An 18,308-nucleotide genomic window follows, 5' to 3' on the forward strand; every position below is an offset into this window, starting at 1 on the left:
GAAATACCAGCAGCAGAGGTAACTTTGAGAATGAAATCTTGGTTATATTGATATTTTGATCTTGCCCTATTCATTATATGATGGTGGCTCTGAACTTTTTGGCACTTAAAATTCTATTAACAGGTGGGAAGTACATTTATCTGGGATGTTACCATTGTGGGAGGGAAGTGAGCTATAAGGAAGAATTTGTGCCAGAGGATGAGAACTCTTTGTACAAATTTCATTCAGAAGGAGAAGAAGATGAGCTCGCCAATTCGCAACACATTCAAGAACAATGAAGAAGAAGCTGTGCTGACAATTAAGAACACTTCTAACAAGAAGAATAAGGTGTTTTACCGACACAAGATCAAGAAATCAGCAATTTGATATCACAAATTTCTGTTTTGAGCGAAGATGCAGATGGAGTTTTATTTCAGTTTTTTGTTCCTAGCAGTATAACTTTTTTTTTGTGGTTCATATACTTTATTATTCTTTTGACCCTATATCCATATTGTATATGTTGATCTATTATTTTTCTCCGTATAAGGAACATGATCCCTGGAATCTTGAAAATCAAGAAGAAGATCGAAAAAAATGGGAAAGTCATTGGGTAGGGTCAGTTAAGTGGGTCAAAATGGTATCCATTTTTGTTCCAGTCAGAGATTGCCACGTGGCCCAGTAGAAAAATGACACATCATTAAATATAGGTCCTCTAGTTCTACCGTTAATCGCGGGGGTAATTTTGTTAATAGAATTAACGTCATGTATTTTTTTGGACGGAGGATATTTATAAACCATTTAGCAAACGATAGGAGACAAGAGGACTTGCTCCGATGGTAAGTAACCCCCACTTCCAACCAAGAGGTTGTGAGTTCAAATCTTCCCAAGAGCAAGGTGGGAAGTTCTTGGAGGGAAGGATGCCGACGGTCAATTTGGAAACAGTCTCAAGGATAGTTTTGGCCGTTAATTTGGTAAAATATCAATATCAATAAAAATTATCTGACCAGCTACCTATTAATAATATAATATAAAATACAATTTGATTAGCTCTACAGGAAAACTATCTATAAATCAGAACTTTGCGCTTTTATCAGGATTGAGTAGTTGAAACTCTTTTTGGGTTCTTCAACTAATCTATTTCCACCAATTCCTGACATAAGAATGATCCACGTCTCCCGGCAAAGATATAACATTACCATTTTGGTCTAAATATAACAGATGGATCCCTATCTTCTTTACTGTAACTCCTCTAGGCCCCACTTCTATCCTTTCCCCGCCATCAAAAGCTTTATGTAAGAAAGATATGTAATATACACATGATACTTCTCTCTGTCCATCGTGAAGCAATACTAATGGTGGGTATGGAACAATTAAAGTCTCTTTATGGCCAATACTAATCCAGAAGCTTGGATAAAGGGCTGCATCCAAAGAGTCGATAACAAACCAGAGAACCATTCCTAAGAAGTTACACTCATCATTATTATGTGTTGGCATAGTCAAACAGATAGACGAAGCTGTTACTTGATTCCTGCACCATTCTGGAATCTCATTGCATTCGAGATAAATTTCTAAACAATCCTGCATCGGATAAAGACTCAAGATCATTAATATGATAGGAGAGAGTGTGTGAGAGAGAGAGAGAGAGAGACTAACCATATTTCGATCATTTCTAGATGCATATAGAGCAGGTGCACTAAATAAGCCTTCATTGAATGGATTCTGCATAGAACTACAATTCATCATGTTGATCCACCGTATAGAAGGGAGGTTGTCCAACTCCGTAATCTTGACCAATTTTTGGCAATTTTTAAGCTCAATTCTTTCAAGCTTCTCTAAATTTGATACTGATGGGAGTGTTTGAAGATTCTCACAGTCATTCAAATACAACTCCTCCAATAATCGTAACATAGAAAGATCAAAGGGTAGACAATAGAAACTGTTGCCACTCAAATCTAAAATCACCAAGGAGGATAAGCTCCCAATATTCCTAGGAATATCAGCCTCAGACAAATATGTAAGGCTCAATCTGGATACAAAAGTTGACAGGGAATATTGTATCTGATGGACTCCTCTTCCAGAAATACTCCTTTTGGCCTCAAACTTTCGACCTCCCACAATCAAAGCTACAAGATTTTTTAGCATTTCAACAGATTTAGGCAATTGTTTTATACCCGTACGACATGCATCAAGATGTCTTAGACTTTTCATATCTCCAATGTTATCTGGCAGAGTTTTTATAGATGAGCAGGAATTAATGTCCAAGTAATCAACGGATATTAGCTGGCATATGCTGCTTGGAAGATCCCTAAGTTTTTCGCAATCATGCATATATAGTTTAATTAGTCTGTTCAGATTTCCTATTGATGGATGGATCTCCATCAGACTTGAGCAACCACCAAGCAGCAAATTCTCAAGACTTCGTGAACCAGTGAAGTCTGGAGTGCTTCTGAGTTGCTTGCAATAAGAGAGATCCAACTTCTTCAAACTTCTACAACACTAAAAGTAAACCAAATATAGTTTCAATTAACATGTTCTTTCACTAAGTTGCAATAACAGTACACATGAAATTGTAAAATTGCGTAGCGAACCTGCAAATTCAATTGAAATTCTTGGATAGCACTCTCATGCATATCTAGAACTACAAGATTCTCAGCTGGAAAATTCGATGGTACACATTTTAAGGGACATCTTTTCCAAGACAAACATCTGAGCTCCTTGGATAACAGCTCAAAACCTCCACTAATATGTAACTCATTCATTATAAGAACCCTAAGGTTTTTCATTTTCTTAAATGCTTTGGTGCTCAAGTTCTGTCTCTCAAATGCTCGTCGATCTATTTTCAGTACTTCTACCTTTTTTGAACCCTGTAGTTTGGAGAAAAGATTAGTATCTTAAGACCATCTTAAGTCCCAGAAATTAAGAGGGAAAACAGCTTTATACCAATTGAAGGTCAAACAAAGAGGTTACACCATATGTATCAAGAAAAATGAACTTAAACATTAGAGGATGAAAAAAAAGAATGTAAAATTGCTCAGAAACTAAGATGAGAGTCTTTCAAAAAACTAGTTTAGCAGCAGTCAATAAGTTCACATGATAATATCAATGGAAAAAACAAAGATAAATAAAGAGAACAAACTGCATCCAGAAACCTAACAATAGTACAATTAAATAATAGATTTTAAAGAACAACTAGAAAAATACTTACTAACAAGAAAGGAAGCACAAAATGAATTCACTTCTTATGATGACAACATAAATTATAAGCAATATACAATTAAATTGAAAAAAATATATTATAACCAAGATAAAGATAAAAGATTTACTGACTTTATTTCCTTGTAGAACATCACAGACTTCTTGAGGGATGAACAATCTACTCCGTTTTCCAGGGTCTCGAGCTGACTCCATGCGAACAATTTCTCTTCCCATATCTCGCACTAGATCATGCATCACCAAATAGAGATCATCCCTTTGGAGCAAGTGTTTTTGGACTAAAGTTGCAATTGAAATTTCAGCATGAAAGCCACATGCATTTAATATTTCGGTAATTTCATACTCAAATAACCCCTGGAAGGCACACGCAATATCAAGAAAAACTGCCTGTGTTTCATCATCAAGTCCATCAAAGCTTATCTTGAGAATCTTTTGGATATCACAATGAGGAATTGCTCTTAGTTTTTCTAATTCATATCCCCATTCTTCAACAGAACTTCCTTGTAAATGTGACCCCAATGTCACAAGAGCTAATGGTAGCCTACCTGAATATTCAATTACGTCGTGTGCCAAATTAACATAATCTTGTGGTGGAAAATGACTGTCAAAAGCATGCCAACAAAAAAGTAACATAGCTTCATTGCCATTTAATAGTTCAGCCTCATATCTCTCTTTTTCTCCAAGCTGACATAGCAATCTCTCGTCTCGGGTGGTAATGATTATTAAACTACCTGAACCAAACCAATGTCTTTCTCTTGTCAAGGCTTCTAACTGTCTTTTATGGTCAACATCATCAAGAACAATTAGAACCTTCTTTGACCCAAGTCTTGCTTTGATTAGATTAACGCCTTGAGCAATACTCCCAACTTTGATGTCCTCGGTTTTGAGAACTTGTTGAAGAAGATTCTCTTGTAGCTTGACAAGACCAAATTCTTCAGCTTCTGATCTAACATCTGAAAGGAAGCAACTACTATCGAAGAGTCGAAACATTCGATTGTAGATAGCTTTTGCCAGAGTTGTTTTCCCTATGCCACCAACTCCATGAATACCAATCATGCGAACTTCATCTTCACATTCATTTTGCAATAACAACTCTATATCTTTGACACGATAATCTACACCAACTGGGTGCCAAGCAACATCTAGAGGTGTCTGGTTGACCTCTTGTAGGACTACTTGTATAATTTTTTCAATAAACTTTGATTCATGCCTATAGTTTTTTTAACAAAAACAAAAATTAAAATACTCCAGTAAACAAAACTTTGATATTTGAAACTATTTGATGGTCAAATCAAAATCGATAGCCAAGACATAACATAGTGGGGTGAATCTAAGCAGTAAAATAGATAACTTAGCACTTCATGTAGGATATTTTAAGAAATTATTTAAGTTATACATATTGATAGTATAAAGATCCTTTTTCAATATATTTATCATGAAATTTACAAATAATTAAATAATAAGAGACCTCATTGTATAAATATTTTGATACGGTCGATATATAGAGCTTACTCTCTTTAAGTCTGTGCCGAAAGCCATGCATAATTACTTGGTTGTTGTAACGATCCGACTTGTCGTTTTGAGAATTAGCATTCCGTTCGGTGGCTTAAGATCTCGGGCATATTTGAAATGTGTATTATGACTTGCGAGAGTGGTCAAGTTTGGTTATCAGATGATTCGGGATTTAATTGAAAGAACAATTCTTGTTTTGGAAGCTTAAGTTGAAATAATTGACCGGATAGTGAATTATGTGTAAACAACCCTAGAATGGAATTATGATGGTTCCAATAGCTCCGTATGGCGATTTTGGTCTTAGGAGTGTATCCAAATATTTATTTTGAGGTCCGTCACTAAATTAAGCTTGAATTGGCGAAAATAGGAAATTTAAGTTTGGACATTTGACTGGGAGTTGACTTTTTGATATCGTGATCGAAATCCAATTCTGGAAATTGGAATAGCTCAGTTATGTCATTTATGACTTGTGTGCAAAATATGAGGTCAATCGAAATTGATTTGATAGGTTTCGACATCGAATGTAGAATTTGGAATTTGTTAGTTTTGAATAGGCTTGAATTGAGGTTCGATTCGTGTTTTAGTGTTGTTCAATGTAATTTGAGACATCGATTAAGTTCGTTTCATATTATGGGACTTGTTAGTATACTTGGTTGGGGTCCCATGGGGCTCAGATGAGTTTTGAAGGAGTTTTTGGAAGAGTTAGGTATTTTGAGCATAAGCATGTAATGATCCAAAGGTCCATTTTTAGTTCTAGAGATCGAAATTTGATTTCGAGACTTCCGAGATTTTGATAATGAATTATAGGAGTGATCTGAAAAGTTTTGTCTAATTTCATCAAGTCACGATTGGATTTTTAGCGCGAAACATGAGTTAATTGTTTAACGAGCAAAATGGGTATCGCATTGAGCAAATGAGCTCCGAATTGAGTTTCAATTGAAGGACTAGATTTGTATTATTACTTGTGTCTCATAGGAACAAGAATCGTCAAATTCCGAGTTCGTACGGAGTTAGAGTATTTTTAGTGAAAATAACTATTGCTGGTGCACCAGGATCTGGTGTGCAGGGTGCGGCATGGTCGAGGTTTCGTGAGTCAGCCAATTCAGTTTGCGCTTCAGGCTTCAGGCTTCACCCAGTGATTCAGGTGTTCATGGGTCTCAGAGTACCCGTACCGCACAGTTCCTACAGCCACGTCAGTAGAGGGGTTGCTTTGAGTGGGGAGATACTAGCCACATGGTGAGAGATTTCCCCAAATTTCGGGCAGATGTGTCACAGCGAGGTATTCGGGTGAGTAGAGGGCGCCCAAGAGGGGAGGCCTGGCCCATTGATGTGTTTCATTTAGTAGGCTTAAGGTCGTTGCGCCAGATGATGTCATTCAGGTATGATTTTGATTTGTTATAGAGGAGCATCATCCGTAGTTCATTACAGTTCTGCTTATCGGGGTGAGTTCCTCTATTTGTTGCTCCAATTATGGGTGCGTTTCATGATTTGCACTCTGTTTATGTGTTGCCCTGTTGGGAGGTTCTATGAGGATAGTCGTGCCTATCATCTGTTTTTATTCATTATCGAGAGTTATGAGACTAGCAGTAAATTCCTATTGTCCATTACGGTAGGGTTGATGTGATTTCTGAGTATTTTTGGCTAGGCCAAATACATATACAACCCATTAAACTTGACCCAATTTTTCATTTTGGCACTTTAACTCAACCTTGTTCTATTTTGGCCCTCCAACCCCATTTCTTTTGTTCCACTTTGACTCAAAAGCTGACTAGATTCCATGTGTGATTTGTCTCACCCTTGTAGGCACGTGAAAGCCATTTTTAAGCCAAATTTCATACTCCCAACGTAAAGGCGTTTTTAATGAATTTTTACATACAAATTTTTACTCCACGTCGAAAATTATGGTTTCAGTTGAACCAATAGTTATTACGAAAATATATAAAAAAAAAAATTCACGGGAGGGGGGCAGAAAAAACAGAAATAATAATAATTTTTTTTTTGCTGGGGGGTGGGGGCAGTGGGGTGGGCGTTGGGGTGGGGGTAGCAGCTGGGTATTGGTCTGCGCTGTATTTTTACCTGGGATAAAAGTTTTTGTGTCAAGTATTTTTAAATGTTATGGGTTTATATCTATTTTTTTACAATTTTAATGAATTTTTGCATAAAATTTTTTACTCCGCGTCGAAAGTTATACGTTCAGTTGAACCCGTAGTTATTACTGAAAATATAAATAAAAAAAATTTCCTCGGGATGTGGGCAGAAAAAACGAAAAAAATAATAATTTGAAATTACAAAAAAAAAAGAAAAAAAATTGCGAATCTGGGAGAATTTTTTGTGCCAAAGTGGAACAAAAAAAATGGAGTTGGAGGACCAAAATGGAACAAGGCTGAGTTAAAGTGCCAAAATGAAAAATTAGGCCAAGTTTAATGGTCTGTATATGTATTTGGCCTTTTGGCTATGAGCTGTGATTTTTGTGCTCCACCGGTGTGGGAGCCAACACTTGTTGTAAAATTGTGACAGAATTGATCTAGTGAGAAGTTCCAGTTGGTTTGATATATATCCTACTTGTGATTCAGAGTTGAGGGCGGAACCCTCGCGATTTCATGTGATTTGATGTGTTTGAACAGAACTGTGTACCACGATGGGAGTTATATCAGTATGAGGTCCTTGTGATTTGTTCATATGCTTTAATTCTTTTCTTGTTATATTGTTTGTAGGTTAGTACTGATAGAGAGTTGAGTCTGTCGGGCTTGTTTGATAGTTCCCTTATGTGCTTCTCTTTCAATATTAAGTCATTATCGTTCTGTGCCTCTTGAGTTTTAGCTTGCGGGGTATGTGTCCGGTGGTGTTAGTTGTGACTTGTTGATTCGGGTGTTAGTCAAGAGGTTTTCGTGGTTCTTGTATCATCGTTAGTGTTGTGGAGGTTTGTAACGGGTTCCTATTAAATATGAGGCAAGTGGACAGTGCAGGAATATTTCGCGCAGGTATTGTGATCAGGAATGTTATTGTAGGCCTATGCGTGGTGTGTGTTGTGTGGCTGTACTCTGTGGGTATAGGCATAAGTGGTTGCAGCTAGTTGAGACTGGTACCTGATGTGGATTTAGAATCGGGTCTTTTGGAAGTGAATAGAAGGTGAGAATTTTGGCTCTAAGGCTTATTGGTATTGGTAGAAAGGCTAAATTTCAGTTAAGATGGTGTCGTCAGGTTTATGTGGATTGGGGTGATGTGGAATCACCCGCGGGTGCATGTTGGGAGTGTGTATTCAGTGAATTCATAACTTTGAGGCAAATCTTGGCACGTTCGAGGACGAACGTTTGTTTTAAGAGGGGGAGGATGTAACGACCCGGCGGGTTGTTTTGAGAATTTAAGCTCCATTCGGCGGCGTAAGGTCTTGAACAACTTCATAATATGTGTATCGACTTGAGTGCATGGTTGAATTCAGTTACCGGATGATTCGAAATCGAATTGGGAAAAGGAATCTAGTTTTGGAAGCTTAAGCGGTGAGAATTTGACCGGAATTGAACTTTGAGTAAACAGCACCGGAATGGGTTTTGGGTGATCTCAACAGCTTTGTATGGTGATTTTGGACTTAGGCGCGCGTCAGGATTCAGATTTGGAGGTCCGTAGGGTAATTTGAGGCGTTTCGGCGAAAGTTGAAAAGGTTGAAGTTTGGAAAATGGAGAAGTTTGATCCATAGTTGGTTTTTGCGATATCGGGATCGGAATGCGATTCCGAGAGTTGGAGCAGCTCCGTTATGTCATTTTGGACTTGTTTGCAAAATTTGGCGTCATTCCGAGTTGATTTAATAGGTTGCGGCGCGAGTTTTGGAAGTTGGAAGATTTGAAAGTTCCTAAGTTCGATTCATGGTGTGATTCGTCGTTTCGGTGTTGTTTGATGTGATTTGAGACCTTGAGCGAGTCGGTGTTAGGTTATATGACTTGTTTGTGTGTTTAGACGGGGTCCCGGGGGCCTCGGGTGTGTTCCGGGTGGGCTACGGGTCATTCCCCTATCTTTGGACTGCTGATATCTGTCAGCTGGTTTTCTCCTTTACGTTCGCGTCTGCTTTTCCGCGTTCGCGAAGAGTAATCTTGAAGGAGGGATTTATTGTTCTTCGCGTCGGCGTTTAACCTCCCGCGTTCGCGATGGTTTGCCTTTCTCCTTTTTCGCGTTCACAGTCACATCATCGCGTTCGCATAGTAGAACTAGGAGCTGGGGGCTGGTGGCTATCTCTTCTTCGCGTCGCTCTTCCTGCGTTCGGGAAAGCTTTTGTTCCTTACTCTCCGCGTTCGCGTCCCTTGGCTCGCGTTCGCGATGGGCTTTTCTTGGCAGCTTCAGTTTTCTTCTTCGCGAACGCGATTGTTCTTCCGCGTTCGCGATGCACAAATACCTGGGCGGACAGAATATATTCCCAAATCGAGGGTTACACCATTTTCATCATATCTTGACTTGTGGAGCTCAGTTTTGAGCGATTCTTTGAGGGTTTTTCAAGCAAAACGATTGGGTAAGTGTTCTTCACCTAGAATCTAACATAATGCATGATTTTATCTTCATTTTCATCATTTAATTTGTGTTTTGAGTTGAGGAAAATGTTGGGTTTGAAAGAAAATTTGATAATTTTTATATGGTTGAACTCATATTGGAATGGGTATTCGGATTTTGTAAAATTTGTCGGGTTCCGAGGTGCGAGCCCAGGGGGTCGACTTTTGGACCAATTTTCGAATTTTGTTAAAGATTGAGACTTTATGATCCGGAATAGTTTCTTATGTGTTTTATTTATGCTTTGAAGTTAATTTGGTTGGATTTGAGCCGTCCGAAGGTCTTTTCACCCAAGAAGTGCATTTTAGAGTATCAGTTGGTCGTACTTGAGGTAAGTATCTTGCCTAACCTTGTGTGGGGGATTTCCCCTTAGGATTTGAGTCTTCTATGTTGATTGTAGTTCGTGTATGCGAGGTGACGAGTGCGTGCTCAGACTTATTTGTGGAAAATTGGCCTTTTAGGATTCTTAGGTCTTTATATCACTTTGTATGAATGTGTTCTTGACATGACTGAGTTTCCTATTTACTACTTTCACCTCTACATGCTTAATTGGAATTAATTGCTTCACGATTCACTCTCATTGCCTAATCGACTCCTATTTGACTTAACTGAAGAATTTCGCCCCTTCTATTGTCATGCTATCTTTTCATAGTTGTTTGTCTTATTTGGGAATTTTTATTATCCCTCCTGAAATTGTTTAGTCTTACTGAAGCTAAGATCATCTTTCCTTTGTCGAATATCCTCGCAATTGTCCAACCTTAAAAGGAGTTTAGATAACATGTATCTTTGTTGACTTGCCTTTATTCGGAATTACTTGACTCGTGTTGACTTCTTTGTTATTGGCTTATATATTGTGGGATCGTTGTTACATGTTAGTTTTCCCTTTGTCGAATTGTTCCCTTTATGCCTAGCATTCTTTTCTCTGGTTATTCCTTGGGAACTGGTTCTACCGTTTCCTTGTGATTTAAAGTTCTTGAGTTGATTCACTTGTCATACCTTGTATTATTGTCATTGTTGTTGTTATACGTATTGTGGTGATGTACGAGTTTTCTGCTGTGCTCTAGCTGTTATTTATGTTGTTTGCGCTGCATATTTATTTTGGGACTACGGAACGGTATTCCGGAAGATTCCCCTGCACATTTATGTTTGGGACTACGAGACGGTATCCCGGGAGATCCCCATGTACTGGATATTTACAATGGGACTACGGAACGGTATTTCGAGAGATACCCCTGCACATTTATGTTTGGGACTATGGGACGGTATCCCGAGATATCCCCTGTACTGGATATTTACTTTGGGACTACGGAACGGTATTCCGGGAGATCCCCCTCCACATATATGTTTGGGGCTACGAGACGGTATCCCGCAAAATCCCCCTGTACTAGATATTTACTTTGGGACTACGGAACGGTATTCCAGGGGTATACCCCTGCACATTTACGATTGTGACTACGGGACGGTATCCCGGGAGATCCTCTGTACATTTACGTTTGGGACTACGGGACGGTATCCTAGGAGACCCCCTGTTATTATCACTGTGTTTTGAGCTATTGTTTTTGTTGATCTTATCCCTATGTAAACATTATATGTGATGTCCGTTCTTGTCCTTGTGCTTACTAGCGGGTATGAACTATGTTAGGACACTTGCACAAGCATACACGTGGCTAAGCACCCTTATCGGATACGAGGCTCCTTGAAATTTGCTGAGTATAGAGGCACGCCCTTCTTTATTTGCCTTCCATGTGAGAATGACTCTTTTGGGCATATGGGTTGTCAGTATGATTACGAGGTATGATAAGGGCACAGGATAAAGCTGTATTGTGGTTCGGGCCCGGGCGTAAACGGGCCAAACGGGCCCGGGCTTTGGCGGTCCCAAGCTTAACGGTCCAAATGGGTGGGACCGGCCCACTGTGGTCCTAAGCTCACATGGTCCCGGGCTAAATGGGCCGGGCCCACGGGCCTAAATAGCCTTTTTCGTTCCGGGCTATTTGTTTTTTGAATTTTTTTTATCTAAGGCAATTTCTTGTAAACTATATATGTATATACTAATATAAATTGCTTATATATAGCTATATATTTATATATAGTATGTATATATAATTATATATTGTCTTATATAATATATAGCTTATATATATTATATATACTATATCTATATCTATAATATATATATCTACAATATATATATATATATATATAGTTTATATCAAATTTAAACACAAAATAAATTGCAAAGAAATATTTAAGGGAATGTCTTATAATTTTTATTATTACGACATTAACAAAAAATGACAATATCTTTCTTACGACATTTAGTGTAGTTGTAAGCAAGCCTATAGCGTTAGTGTTACTAGAAGCATTATCCATTGAAACCGACATAATTTTATCTCTAATGCAAAAATATCTACAAATATCTGCAACTGTGTTAGCAATAAACTTACCTGTGTGGCGTGAATTAATTATTCTATAAGCAATAATGCGCTTTTGCATTATCCACTCCTCATCTATCCAATGACTTGTAACAGTTAGATAATCACAGTCATTACCACTTCTACCAATATCAGTAGTAATAGCAATGCGACAATCTATATGAGTAAATAAATAGCGCAAATATTGTTCATATTCATGTTTATATTTATAAATATCGCTCTTTACGGTTGCGCGAGGCCATCCTTTATAAGTAGGATTAAAAATTCTTCTAATATAATGCACAAAATGAGGGTTAGAAGGAAAACTATAGGGTAAGCACATAACAGTAACCATTTTTGCCAATTCTTCACGATCTTTATTTGGATCATAATATAAAATGTCACTGGTAACAATGTTAATTCCCAGTTGAACTAGATTTGACCATGTACTAGGGTTAACCGTACTATCTACACTTGTCCCCTCTTGCGCAACTTTCATTTGCAAATATCTAGCTTTATCTCTAGGGTGTGTCTTTATGTGTCTAGTCAAACTACCCGTACCGCTACGGTCTCCAGTAAATTTATGAGCCATCAAAGACCCACAAGTTTTACACTTAGCCTTATTTTGTTCTCTTAGTTGAGTAAAAAAGCGCCAAACAAGAGATGTTTCGGGCCGTTTAGAAGGTTATCTGTTAAAAGTATGGGTTACTACAGGAGGGTCAGGCGGGGCATCAGTTGGGTTATTAACAGGACTAGTAGGTGTATCATCTAAATCCGGTTGCGTTTTATCTAAATCATCATTTTCCTCTACATTTTCAAACATAGTTTGATTAGGATAAAAAGCATTCATAACTTCTTCATTTAATTGTTGACCTGGTGCAACATCATGGCAAAATTGACTATCGAAAAATTGAAAACAAGGGTTGTCACTATAAAGAACAACAGGTGGAGGAGGACGAGTAACAGGTCTGTGTCGGGGAGCCGGGGGAAGAGTAGTAGCTTGGCGACTAGATTCACCAATTTTTTCAAAGAAAACCCCATATTAATTATAATTATACTAAACAAAACATACAAAACTATAATATTAAAACTTAAGAGTTGGAACGAGTTTACCGAATTGACGAACAACTTCTTGAAAATTGAATATCGTTGAAGAATTGAAGACTTGAATACTTCAATTCACCAACTTCACAATTTTTCACGAAATTGCAATAATAAAGTAAGCAATTATAGAAGAAAATTAGAGAGAGATTGATGAATTTGTGAGTAAAAATGAAAGAATGATGGGGTATTTATAGTTGAAAATAGGGGAAAAGTGTAATTATAAAAAATTTGGGGTTAAAACAAAGTTTGGAACCAAATGGCTATTTTTTAAAGTGCCAAACGGTTAAAAATGCAGTCCAACAGCTACATTTTAAATTCTGACTGTTAGCCGTTGGGCCCGTTTGGCCAGGTTGAACCGGCCCAGGCCCGCCTGCCGGTCCCGGGCTCGAGGGCTTTTTGGCAAGGATCAGCCCACTGTGGGCTTTTGGACCGCTAAAGACTGGCGCATTTGAACCGGCCCGTTTGGCACGCGGTCCCGACCTACAATATACCCTTAGCACGGGATTCTAAGTGTTAGGGTTCAGGTATTAAGACCCATGAGTTGTAATTTATCCGAAGTTCGGTACTCCTTGGTGCTTGTTGACAAAAGATTGATGTGAGAGCTGTCGTAGTTGTTGAGATATTATTTGTCCTTGCTATGTCTGTGGTTTCGGATTTAGGTTGTGTTTACTCTTCTGTGTTATTATTATGATGTTCCGGTGTTACTTGTTGCTTTCCTTGCTTATTGAAAATACTGTATTGTTAGTCATATCGCGTAGTCTTTATATAGATATATTATATTCTATTGTTCCTACACTTCTACTTGTTCAATTTATTAGACCAGTGGGTGTCTTGATTGTTCCTCGTCACTACTCTACCGAGGTTAGTCTTGATACTTACTGGGCACCGTTGTGGTGTGCTCACACTACACTTTCTATACTTTTTTTTTGTGTGCAGATCCAAGTATTGTTCGATAGTAGCTGTGTGAATTCTTGCCGAGGAGACTCAAGGTAGTCCTGCTGCTGCGTTCGCAGGCTTCAGAGTCACCGTCCTATTTTATATTCACATTGTTGTACTTATTTTCATATTGTGTTTAGAAGTTATAGCGAAACTCTGTAGAGCTTATGACTTGTACTACCGGGTTTTGGGAATTATAAAATTTGTAGAAATTTCTGCTTCAAAACTGTTAAATTTCATTTATTATTGTTGTATTTCTTTATGAGCTAGGGTTACCTAGTCCCTAAAACTAGGTGCCATCACGATACCCAAACAAAGGGAAAGTTGGGTCGTGACAAAAGGAATTTTCAAGGAAAAGTTACAGTTTTAAAAACTTATTCATATTTTTTAATGTTTTTTGTAGAGGATTTGGCTTTTTCATTGGTATACTTGAAAAGTAGAACTGTTTTTCGAAAAACTATGAAAAGGCTAAGCACCTCATTTCTGAGCTATTTCTGTACTTATTTGTTGTACACTATATGAACTACTATTAGTTATTTGTGTTGGACCCAACCTATGCACCAGCTTATCAGTGCTTTCAACCTAAGGTTAGGTTTGTTACTTTTTGAGTACATGGGGTCGGTTGTACTCATACTACACTTCCTACACATTGCGTGCAGATTTCGGATGTCGATGTTGTTGTGCATGGCGGAGGCTGGATTTGAAGGTGTACCTGCGTCCCTATTATAACTGTCTCTTGTTCATGGTAGCCTTAGATCTATAAAACTCTGTTTATGTATATTTCAAACAGATGATGTATTTATTTCATACCAGCTTTGTAAACTCTCTTCTTAGAAGCTCATGATTTGTAGTACCAGTTCTTGGAAAGTGTATTAGAGTCAGTACAAAACAATTGAATCAAATTGTTGTTATTTGGCTTACCTAGCAGGTGAGGTTAGGTGTCATCACGGCTAGTCAGATTTTGGGTCGTGACAGTTGTGTAATTATTAGGATAGTAATTATACAATATAATAATTTTAATGACCTGCTTGTTTGCCACAACATAATTACCGAGTAATTCTCACTGTCATATTTAGTTGGACAGGTGTAATTACATAAAAGTAGTAACTTAGCATGGTACCGATTTTGTTTTTACCAAATTATCCCTAATAATATTTTAATAATGAGTTAAAGTGAGGGGCTTTATTGACTTCTCACGAAAACCTATATCCAAATGCTTCTTCCTCTTTTAACTGCAGCCATACTCTCATTCAACCTAACACGAAGGCCTTTTCCATTTCTGTATTAACCATCTCCTCAAGGAGACTAAATTGTTATTTCTATTTGGAGTCCTCTTCTTTCTTTTTTTTTTTTTTGTGCAATGTGAATTTTTTAAGACAAAATGCGTTTATCCTCCATTAATAATTTTGTGTTTCTTCTCAAATTGCTGGAAAGAGGTTGAAGAGTTGAAGACATCCTATAAACAATTGAACAAATAACAAATGAAATTATATAGTTGAATCAAGAAAATGTACCCGTCAGCAACATTTTGCAAATCCCATCCAGATAAATTTGCAGCTTCAGTAAGTGCAGCTCTCCATTTCTCCACCCTTTGAGCTCCAAATGGTCGCTCCTTGTGCTTAGCCAAAGCTTCCCCAAATAACCCAGTTTTTTTTCGCACTTCAGAAGGATCAACATCGTAGAAAATAGGCAAAACCATCTGCTTTAATTTCTCTTTGCATTCGAGAATTTTAACTAGCTCATTTAGACACCAACTAGAGGAAGCATAATTTCTCGAGAAAACTACAATGGAAATCCTCGACACTTCAATTGCTTTCTCTAGTTTACTTGAAATCACATCACCCTTTCTCAATTCCTCATCGTCAATGAAGGTATTAATTCCAACATCACACAATTTGGAATAAAGATGACCGGTGAATGTTTTTCGGGTGTCTTCCCCTCTAAAACTCAGGAATACTTCATAAGAGAAGGGAGAAGAGGTAGATGATTTTCCTCGAACTAATTGAGTATCCATTTGATGAATTAACGGATGATTTTTTAGTAAAGGGAAAGTAGCTAAGAGAGCTACATATAAGCACAGTTCTTATTTTGTGTAAGTCAAGTCAACTACAACCCTTCAACGAAATACAATGGAAGTTTCCCCTAGATATTTCTTAGATTTTGTGGTTTCTTGCAGGAAACAGGGGGCCCGTTTGGCCATAACCTTTTCCGATTTTTTTTTACTTTTTTTTTAGCATTAAAATTTTAAATTTCAAGTTGAATTTCGGATTCTTTTAAAAGTTAAAAAAAAACTCCAAAAAATTACTTTTTCAAAATTTTCACTTCAAATCACTCATAAAATTTCAAAAATGTTCAAACAAAACTCTAATTTTCAAATGCTATTTTTACTTAAATTTACTTAAATTTTTTTTTTCATTTTTCTTCTTCAATATTTCACAATTGTTATGTCTAAACGCCCACATAATTTAGTCTAATAGGCTAAATAAATTTAACAATGTACATCTACAAAAGTTAAACTCGTCTATTAATACTATATGTAGATTGAAGTGGTGTATTTTTTAATTTAAACTATTTTAAATTTTATTTTTTAAATTACTCTATTTAATCGAGATTTTAAAAAAAAAATTGAATTAATTTAAAATGGATCAAACTGACGAAATGTCCACCCATATTCAATCTCGTCAATAGTGGTCGGTTTGCATTAAAACAGTGACACTCATAATCATCAAATCCTGGACCCCTCTCTGAATTTGTAGATCATACATGCCCCTTGAGTATATTTTCTTGTAGAGTGATGAAATAGGGATTTTGTAAATTCCTTTAAAAATTTTAGGCCATTACAAACTGAAACAATATCCATAAATTTAGTTGAATAAGATTAAACAAGAGCTTACTGAAAAGAAAGTATAAATGCATGCACTATAGTTCACGGTTTGTGAGTTGTTCTAGGGAATTACTTTTGGTTTTTTCGTATTGATAGAATATACAAGTTGCCTTGATAGAAATTGAGTGGAAATACTCTACAAGTTGAATTGAAAGAATTGGTCAAAATTCATTTATTTCATCCATCTCAATTTATGTGATGATATTTTTACAAGCATGAAATTTAAAATGAAAATAAATTACTTTTTGGGGAAATTGAGGCATATTCTGGGTAAATTTGTTTATGACTGACCTCATTAATAATCTGTTGTTCCTATATTAACACACTTTCTTTTTTAGTCTGTTTAAAATAATATTATTTTTTATACTTAAAAAATTAAACTTTAAAATACCCATTTAATCTTAATGAGATAATTTATGATCACACCAATGTTTAATGCTTGTTTTAGACCATATATTTCAAAAGTTTTCATTTCTCTCGTTAAGATTTGTGTCTAGTTAAATAATATTACATAAATTAGGATGGAAGAAGTATTATTTTTGGGTCAAATATTTACAACCCTACAAAAGGGTCAACCGAAAGAAAACAGAAGTTTCCCTTGATACTTCTTAGGTAGTTCCTCTTTTGCATAACCATAATAAAAGAAGTTTAGAATTTTTAGGCCACTACAAATTGAAATATCCATAGATTTAATTGAATAAAATTAAACAAGAGCTTCTTGAAGTGGGAGTGTAAATGTAGTGCAATTCATGATTGTTCTTTCTAAGAAATTACTTGAGGGTTCATCATAAGTCAATTTGTCATTCCACGTATTGTAACGGGAAATGATAGAAATTAAGTGGAAATATTCAATTTTTCTTTTTTTCTTTTTGAAAATTTTCATATTCAAAGAATGAAAACATTTATTACTAGTGAATTATGATCTCTAAATTGTGCCTTACAATGCGTTGGATGGTGATATCTTATCAACACAAAAACCTGAAAATTGGACTTAAATTGTAACCTACATAAACTTACTTTATTCTCTAGTAGAGTGATTAAATAGGACTTTAACGAATTCCCTTAGTTAAATTTTAAAATAAAATAACGAGGTTTAGAAAATTTAGGCCACTAAAAATTGACACATTCATAAATTCAAACAAATAAAAATAAACAAGAGCTTCCTAAAGTGGTAGTATTAATGTAATACAGTTCTTGATTGTGATTCCTTCTAAGGAACTACTTGTGAGTTTTTTTTATTATTATTATAAGTCAGTTTGTGGTTCAACGTATTATTAGAAAGTGATGAAATTAAGTAAAAACATTTAATTCTTTTTCTTTGTTTAACTTTTCCACATTCAAAAAATGGAAACATTTATTACTAGTGAATTTGATCAATTCTCTCCGCTCACTTTCCAACCATGTGAAAGATGTTAAAGAAAACGACTTAAAGCAAACCCCACAAACGACTTTGAGTCTTTCCCTTAACTTATATGCCCTACAATGAGTTGGATGCTCTGATGTCTTATCAACACAAAGACCCCAAAATTGGACTATCTTCACAACAATTATAATTCAGTAGGCTCTCCTTATTTTTATCCGATTAAATATATGATTTTTTTTTGTCCCAAAAATTTCTAAACTTTGTTATTTATTCCATTTTCTTGTTCAACTTGAGTCTTTTCTGGTATGAATTAGATGTCAATATGATATGAAATATCATGAAGTGCATAAAAATTCACTTAAAATTCTATGAA

The 18,308-nt window shown here is 36.4% G+C and overlaps 1 protein-coding gene across 1 annotated transcript; it reads right to left on the minus strand.

Moving 5' to 3' along the window:
• Positions 1 to 1,600: 1,600 nt before the first annotated feature.
• On the minus strand, positions 1,601 to 15,819 carry LOC107823012 (disease resistance protein Roq1). The gene is given in 5 exon segments (XM_016649594.2): positions 1,601 to 1,763; positions 1,765 to 2,475; positions 2,568 to 2,843; positions 3,307 to 4,402; positions 15,203 to 15,819. Coding segments are annotated over 5 exon segments (2,628 nt in total). The 5' UTR covers positions 15,703 to 15,819; the 3' UTR covers positions 1,601 to 1,718.
• Between the last annotated feature and the right edge of the window lie 2,489 nt (positions 15,820 to 18,308).

This window comes from Nicotiana tabacum, chromosome 7 (assembly GCF_000715075.1).
Source record: "Nicotiana tabacum cultivar K326 chromosome 7, ASM71507v2, whole genome shotgun sequence".
Lineage (NCBI taxonomy): Eukaryota > Viridiplantae > Streptophyta > Magnoliopsida > Solanales > Solanaceae > Nicotiana > Nicotiana tabacum.